The 8,914-nt window shown below is 38.4% G+C and overlaps 1 protein-coding gene across 1 annotated transcript; it reads left to right on the forward strand.

Annotated features, from left to right (window-relative positions):
- Window positions 1–549: 549 nt before the first annotated feature.
- LOC306863724 (uncharacterized protein) lies at window positions 550–6,509 on the forward strand. The gene is made up of 2 exons (XM_079407239.1): window positions 550–1,146; window positions 5,033–6,509. Exons 1-2 carry the CDS (start codon window positions 768–770, stop codon window positions 5,662–5,664), a joined length of 1,011 nt encoding a protein of 336 aa, XP_079263365.1. The 5' UTR covers window positions 550–767; the 3' UTR covers window positions 5,665–6,509.
- The last annotated feature ends 2,405 nt before the right edge of the window (window positions 6,510–8,914 follow it).

Consider the following 8,914-nt stretch of genomic DNA (forward strand, 5'->3'; position numbering starts at 1 on the left):
TAACTGTAATGATATTAATAAAAACAGTATTCTTGCACCAAACAATGCAGTTCCTCAGAAACAGTTGTGGTTGGAACCTATGGTTGGAACAAAGTGGTTTCCAAGCAACACACAAAGTAAACAAAGGTGCAGGTTTGTAGTGTAATTTACAATGGCTTCTAACGCGGCTCAACCAATCAGAATCAAGGACCGGAACTATCCATTTTATAATATCATTTTTAATTAGGCCACATCTAATCATTGTCACGCGTTTTCATTGTTTTTAAATCTCCATATTTACATTCTGTAATGTTGTGTGATTTTCAATTAAATATTTCACTAATAATTCGCTCGTTTTTCTCCTCTAATCCTCACTCACGGAGACGGTTGAGGCTGATTAAATTACATGTGAGTCTATAATTTTAAATCACTTTCCTTTATTTGTGCAGATCGGCTTTTTTTTAAGGAAGAAACAGCCACCTTTAGACGCACCAAGTCATTTTCCCTCCGCTCTCTGCTTCACTCCAGTCCAGCGGGTGGCGCTAAAACACATGTTTGTTAAACCTCAGAGGAAGAAGATTAGTTTCACCGCACTTTCTGTTGTTTTGTCGGGATGCTTGCTTAATACAAACAGATAGAAATTTAAAGTTGTTTCTGTAAATATAAACATACAGTTTTTGAATCAGGTCAATAAATAGCTGTAATATTCTCAGTCCTCAGGGTCGTGACTAAGTGTTGAAGCAGGAATATCTGGAGGAGTATCATCTGAACTGAGATCTGCTGTGAAGATGGTGTTTGTTAAAGAAGAGAGTGAGGAGAACACCAGTGAATCAGAAACATGGAGAATAAAACACGAGGAACCAGAAACCTGGAGAATAAAACACGAGGAACCAGAAACATGGAGAATAAAACACGAGGAACCAGAAACCTGGAGAATAAAACACGAGGAACCAGAAACCTGGAGAATAAAACACGAGGAACCAGAAACATGGAGAATAAAACACGAGGAACCAGAAACCTGGAGAATAAAACACGAGGAACCAGAAACCTGGAGAATAAAACACGAGGAACCAGAAACACGGAGAATAAAACACGAGGAACCAGAAACCTGGAGAATAAAACACGAGGAACCAGAAACACGGAGAATAAAACACGAGGAACACGGAGGTTGGTGATTATTCTTCATTCATCTTTAATCACTGTTTGATGTATATCCACAGATCCTTAATGTAAAAATAAGACCTTAACGGTCATTAAACAGTCTTAAATCCATGTTTCAAAGTTGGAAATGTGACTGAACCAACACTGAGAAGATTTGATTATAATACTTTATTTTTGCTTTTTGGAATCATAAAACAGTGTTAAACTCTGTTAAAGAGCGTGTGAGACTGAATATGTTTTTAGCAGGGCTCAAAATGAACTTTTTTAGTCGGTAGCACTGGTGCTCCCAACTTCAAGGATTTGAACCATCAAAAATACAGGAGCACCCACTGAATATTAAAGAGCATCACTATTGCCAATTGAGTGGACGGTCTGGCAATATCCTGATGATTAAAAGCTTCATTGATTGAACCTGATCCTGAATTCATTGATCTTTCATGGCCAATTCTTGCTATTGCTTTAGAAGCGAGGAAGATGATTCTTATAGCCGATTTTTTTTAATATGTATTTTCTTTCTTTTTTTTCTTTCTTTCGTTTAAGCAAGAGACAAGAAAAAAGTTAAAATATGAGTTAATGGACAAGATGTTCATTTGGTCTGTTACAGGCTTTATCTGTAGCCATTTAAAATTAGAGGCCACCGCAGCATTTTCATCATGATCCAAACAAAGATGCTGCATACATGAGCAGTTTCAGATGTAAATTAATTTTTTTTAAATCTGAAGAAAAACAGAATGGTCTGACTTTAGCTTTGTAAAATTAAGTTACACAATTCACTCTCTGACAGCAGGTGGCGCTTATGGAACAGACAATATAGCATTTCCTTGGTTACCTGTTTTTTGTTTGTTTGTTTGTTTGTTTTTTACTTGCAATATACAGAGAAAATATGAGAATAAAAGGTAATTTAAGCTTTTCTCAAGACAGTCAGTTACCCTCAGAAATACATTCATATTCCCCCACTCCCAATTTAATATTTAGGATTTCCTTTCTATATTTTGCACGTTGTGACGTTAGCTTCCTGTCACATGACAATGGAGTGCTGCAAAAGGGAGTGATTGGCGGCCAATCTAAAATCCGCATTGGATAGAATGGTGGACCGGTTATTGTATCAGCTCAAAGTGAGCACATACTGTGCAGTAATTCACTAACGTTTAGCAGAGATATAAAGAGGTTGCACTACAACAGTCATTTGCACTCGCACAAATGCTCCCAAATATATTTTGGGGTCACACAGATTGCATTTCGGAGCATATGCAACTAAAATGGTCGCCATTTCCAGCCCTGTTTACGTTAGTAGAAGCCAAATTTTAAGTAAAGTCGCTATAGGACTACGGTTATTTTCAATTATTTGAATGTCTCAGAGGAATATTTGCTTGTTCAGTACATTTCACTGTAAATCAGTAACAGTTTTGCAGCAGGCTTTGCAAACAGACTTTTGCTGTAAGATATATACCTGAGAGCAATGTCACAACATGGAAGTAACCTTGTTTACTTGCTTAGTAATGCCTGATCTGTGATCAGTGATTACTGATGTGTAATTATTGAAGTTCAGTCAGATTTTGTCTCAATTTCATTTTATTATTAGCCTATTTTGTGTGTGTGGGTGTGTCAGTAAGTCAAGCCAGTGACCAAACTGGATGAAAGCATTTCCTGAGAGTTCAGAAAACCAGATGTAATGATGAGATCAAACAGACTTACCCCTTTTCCACCAAAGCAGTTCCAGGTGCTAGTTCAGAGCCAGTGCTATTGCCGGTTCTTAGTTGGTTCGACTGACGAGCGCTTTAAGAACCGGTTGCTTTTCCACAAGCTAGAGAGCCAATACAGAGCCAGGTCTTACGTCACTGAATACGTTTCATGTTTTGGATCACTAGCGCGGCACAACAGGCATCTGTACAAAGCAACAGCGCCACGCAGATCGATCGATCGGCACACAACACACTAAAGCACCGTGAGAGCGATCCAAAAGCAAAAAGAGCCGTCTGCTTTCCAGTCGCTCCCGCAGCACCCCGATATGCCTCGCACCGAACGGTCCGCGCAGCGCCGATCTATCCCCGACAAGCCTAAACAAACTATCAGCAATGGGGGCCGTTGCGTTGCTATTGATGTTCATGGCTTTGCGAACCTACATCGGCATCCAAACACGGCGAATCAAACGTGTTAGCGTTTAGCTGCTATTTCAAATATGGCGGTCCAAGTTTCTGTTCGTCTTGTTGGTCACGGTAACCCCGCCCCCAGCTCCTGACGCAAGCGGTTCTTCCTTCTAGCCCAGCAATGTTGTGGTGCTACTTACGAACCGCTTTTCCTGGTTCGGAGCTGGTGCTTTGGATGTCGAAAAACAAAGAACCGGTTTGAAACTAGGCTCTGGCTCCGAACCAGCACTGGAACTGCCTTGGTGGAAAAGGGGTAACTGTCATCAGCTCAGTGCTCATCGCTGCAACATTTCATGTGATGAGAGTAGATCTACATATAACACTAAAATTAACACCTCACATGATTAGTTAATCTCGACAGCTGTAATGGTAAAAACATAAAAGTGTTTGAGACTGTTCGACAGGTAATACTTCCTATGCAAAGATGTTAGCAGGGCCGTCGCTAGTGGGGTGAAAGGTGGTGACGATTATAGGGGCCCACGGCTGAGGGGGGGGCCCTGGCAATCTCAACTGACTGGATGGGGCCAGCCTAAAAAGACACTCAGGACAGTTGATGGGCCACTGCTGTGCATCGTCACGAAAGCTTATCATTTGCACGTGTTTTTAAGCCTTGCCAATTTAAAATTCAAAAGAGTTTAAAGCATTCAAACGAAAGACGCGGAAAAGCTGAACTGAGTACTCGCGCGTCATGTCTCACGGACAGCAACACCGAACACAGCTCTCCTGCGCCTCCTCCTGCACCTGAACGAACAACGCATCTCAAAGCGCTTAAACAAATTTTTCTCTTCTACAAAATTGTCAAAATACCCATCTTGGAGAGTATCCACGAAAAAACTGTAGGTTATGTCTTAAGTGAAAGTAAACAGTGGAGAAAGAAATTGGATGTGTATCATTATAATGGATGCATTGTTTCTTAAAGTGACCGCGCCTAATTTAAGATTCAAGATTTGTATTCTAGTATAACCAGCAGTGACATGTAAGTAAACGTAATTTACTAGCTGCTGTCAGTGTCCTTTCCATCAAAGTTATCTGACATTATCGAGATGAATTTGTTGACACAGTTTAACTCTGAGTTCTTGACATATTTTATTATCATTTTCTAAATGTATAATGTATAATTGATCAATTTTTACAGTAAAGACTATGTAGTGCTATTTTACATTTGATTATTCGGTTTCTGTACCTGAACACCTACAAATTTGAACAAACTAATTGTGTAAACAGCACAAATAAATAATTATAACGAACATACAAATTAAACAGTTTTAAACAAGGCCCACTGGTACAACCTGCACCGGGGCCCCGCAAACCCCAGCTACGGCCCTGGATGTTAGTCACAGCAGTGGGTGTTTTCATTGAAGTCTCACAGCAGACATGCCCCTTCAAACAGAGCATTCAGAGCCTAAAATCATCATTTATTTCTATGTAAAACATTTATAGGTGCAGGAAACATAAATAATAATAATAAATGCAGGTCATGACCCCTTTAAAAGTATTACATTTGAATTGCTGATACCTGCAGATTCCCTGTAGACAGCAGTAGCATCATGCACATGTGTATTACTTATTCAGCTTATAGATGTGTAGTGTTTCTTTACAAAGTGACATTGCCAACTACTGTTCTGGCAGCATAATGCAGCGTTTTAGTCGTGTGAACAGCGACAGTTTCGTTTGTACACAAAGGTTTTCCTTTTATATTCCAAATGTCCCAATGGATTTTCATCACTTTAATGTTTTCATTTTAGGCCTGATGAAAGTGAAAGAAGAAAGACCAGATCTGAATGAGGTGGAGGAGAAACATCAGCGTCAGAAAGATCATGATGCCAATGGAGAAAAATCAGAGAGTTGCAGCATTCAAACAACAGACGCCAAAAAGCCTTTCAGCTGCTCTCAGTGTGGAAAAACTTACAAATATAAAGGAAACCTTAAGAAGCACATGTTAATTCATACCGGAATAAAGCGTTTTACCTGCTCTCAGTGTGGAAAGAGTTTTACACAGAAAGGAGACCTTATGGATCATTTGGTAACTCACTCTTCAGAAAAGCCTTTCAGCTGCTCTCATTGTGGAAAGAGTTTTACACGTAAAAGATACCTTAACACGCACATGTTAATTCATACTGGAATAAAGCGTTTTACCTGCTCTCAGTGTGGAAAGAGTTTCATATGCAAAGGAATCCTGAGGAATCACATGTTAATTCATGCTGGAGTAAAGTCTTTCAGCTGCTCTCAGTGTGGAAAGAGTTTTACACAGAAAGGACACCTTCAGAATCATCTGGTAACTCACTCTTCAGAAAAGCCCTTCATCTGCTCTCGGTGTGGAAAGAGTTTCACACGTAAAGGATACCTTAAGTCTCACATGTTAATTCATGCCGGGTAAAAGCATTTCAGCTGCTCTCAGTATGGATCTGTAAATGAGGATTTAATCATCACATGAGAATTCACACTAAAGAGCTGCCTCACTAGATAATTCATACAAATTAAAAGCCTTACGCCTGTCCTTTTTGTGGCAGGATATTTCTACAGGTTTTAAAAGCGTGAAAAACTTGTGTGCTGTGTCAGGATGGATATTGTTAAGGTTTTAAAGCTATTACTGCTCTTACTGATGAGTTCCTTTGGCTCAATTCTCAGGATGTGAACTTTTTCTCTCAAAGCTATAAAACTATGTAATATGTTCAAGCTCTCTGAACAATTAGTTTCTTGTTCTGTTTACATGTAACACACTGCTACACAAATAAATGTACTGTTTAAATTCAAATGTGCATATTATTTTCTGTGTACTATAATATAGACTTTTCCCAGTAAACTTTTACCTACCGTTGAAATCAACCTGTAAACACATCCATGTGGGGCCCAAATGGGTTGCCCAAAAGGTGCAGTATGTGAGATTGACAGCTAGCGGTTGAAATGGGTACTGCAATTCCGGCCCGGAATCTGCCCGAAACGAGTAGAATTACTGGCTATAGCATTATTTTTTTCAGAGAAACAGCTATGTAAACAACATGTTTCCTAAGTATCTACAAACATGTTATGTTATTTTTTGGCTTTAGAAGAGTCAAAAACTTACATACAGCACTTTTAAGAAACACATGTTAATTCATTGTAGAGGTCTCCATTCCCACGGCTCTCCCGCCGCTTGATTAAATTCCCGAATAAAATGTGGTTTTCTACTCAACTGTTTTAAATATTGATAATAATAACAATAAAAAATGTTTCCTGTGCAGCAAATCAGAATATTAGAGTGATTATTGAGCAGAAGAGGCTTCTTAAAAAAAAACATTAAAAATCTTCAAAAACCTTTTGATGTGTATATTTGTAACAACTGGATCATTTCTATTAACAAGCACTCACCCCCTTAGTGCCCCTTTTTTTTGGTTTGGGCCACTGCCCCTCAAAATGCATGTGCACTAGTGATGCGCGGATGAGCTAAAACGTCACCTGAATTTGCAGCTTCAAATAAATTATCCACCCGCACCTATATTTTTGTCTGATTTCGATAACCGCACCCGATCATCACATTCAGGGTTCCTACGGTCATGCAAAACCTGGAAAAGTCATGGCATTTTAAAACAGCAATTTCCAGGCCTGGAAAGTTTTGGAAAAAATAAATAAACCCAGAAATTTTTGGATAAGTCATGTTTCACAATTCTCTGTACAATAGAATTGTGTTTAATCAGGTCCTGAATTTGCACTGACTTGCCTATGTATCACATTACTCATTCCCGCAGCTTTCGACTTTAAAATGAGGAAAATTCCTGTAAAACATTTATTCAATATAGCATGTAGGTTAGATGAGTAAATAAATTCACACAAACCATCAGATCAAATCAGTCATTTGAAAACAGCGCGAGTGATTCAGCTGTACCGCGTCTTCTCACTTCGACCTTCTCTTCACATCGGCGCATCTAGAGCTGAACGCTGCGATACAAGACTTTAGCTCGCGCATTGGTACAGTTGACAGAATGATCAATTGCCTAATCGGCTTATTGTTGCATCGTCACACAAATATATTATTTGCACGTGTTTTAAAGCCTTTCGGTACTCGTGTGCTCCAGAGGCGCTTTTCTGTGCACTGCAGTCACATCAAAGCAAAGCTTGTTGCGTTCAAGTGACCAAATACACACATATAATAACGTTAAAATGGCCATCCTGGTGAGTAGCCTCATAAGCACTGTCGGTTTTGTCTTAAGTTAATGTAAACAGTTGCGAATGAAAACGCATGTGTATCAGTAGGTATTGATGAAATGGGTCTTGTGACTGCAGCCTAATAACGCTGTGCCGTCTGTCATTAGTTTTAATCAAACAACAAAAGACAGAGTAAATGTTTTGTTGAATAATTTTAATATGTTAATTTACAGTTTATTTCTGTGGCCTATTTTTAACACAAGTTCATATTTTAGAAAAATGCAGTTAATATTGCATCATTAATGATTTATCTAATGACCCACCCGCAAATAATCAGAATGCAATTTTTTATTACCCGGCCCGCGGATTATCCACAGCGCCCGCAGATATAACCGCCATCCGCGCATCACTACTGTGCACAGTCCTGCTAATGCAAATTGGTCTGAAAGATCTGACATAACAAGGAGCCACATGAACGATACTGTATGAAGCATTGTTTGTTTACATCACGTTGTGCCTCACAATATGAAAATTATGTTTGGGATAACTTAATATTTAAAACTTTGTGAAATAGGCCTAGATAATGTAATATAGATATTTATGTTGACTATTCATCCAAATTATGGTGAAAACCAAAATATTGGTGTGTCAAAATAATATTTATGTGTTCAAAAAATAAAGAAATGCCTATATTATTTAACTGGCCAAAGGAGCAAACCAACCCCATGACGTCTCACGAGGTGGTACTGCAAGATAGCGGCGCCCTTGCTCTAAAAGCTATAACAAAACATCATTTTTTCTTTAAAATGAATTAATCATTAATCTTGGTTGTTATATATATATTAATTAAAGTGGAAATAACTTTACAAAAGAATGCAAACTTGACTGGCTGCTTGACTTCCACTTTAAACAGCTTCCCTGCTGTCCCTGTCCTTAAAGAATATGTCTGTTTAATTCATAACATAAAGAGGTTTCTTTTTAAAAACATTTGGTTAGTTTATTCAGTAGTATTTCTCATTACTGTTAAGCCAATTTGTATCTTTGTCCTGCTGTATTTCCTGGTCCCATTGCTTGCTCGAATAGTTCTTAGAATTGTTCTTAAGGCCAGTTGATATCTGCTGTATTGAGATAATGAGAAAAAGGACAGGCATCTGCCTACAATCAATGGTAGAGGAAGGAACTCAAGAGGGAGAAGAAAGGACGATTCTATGCTTTCAAGACTAATGTTGGGACATACAGGACTAAATTCGGCAATATATAATAGGAAGAGATCCAACAGGACTGATTGGTGCAGAGTCTGAGAAACAGTAGAACATGTACTTATTCAGTGTAATAGATATACAGAGGAAAGAAGTATTGATCAATGAACTTCAGAAGAACGGTGAGCAGCAATTAACATTAAACAAGATTTTAAATCCAGTAGGTGATAGTCTGTTAATACAATTTCTAAAAAGAACTCATAGTTCATAGTATAGATTATTATTATTACATTTTACATTTACATT

Source organism: Barbus barbus (genome assembly GCF_936440315.1).
Source record: "Barbus barbus genome assembly, chromosome: 4".
Classification (NCBI taxonomy): domain Eukaryota; kingdom Metazoa; phylum Chordata; class Actinopteri; order Cypriniformes; family Cyprinidae; genus Barbus; species Barbus barbus.

Excerpts from the sequence above, each read along its gene's own strand:
- LOC306863724 (XM_079407239.1), top strand. The coding sequence starts at position 768 with ATGGTGTTTGTTAAAGAAGAGAGTGAGGAGAACACCAGTGAATCAGAA. Across the intron at positions 1,147-5,032 it reads AAAACACGAGGAACACGGAG|GCCTGATGAAAGTGAAAGAA; the intron begins GTTGGTGATTAT and ends TTTTCATTTTAG.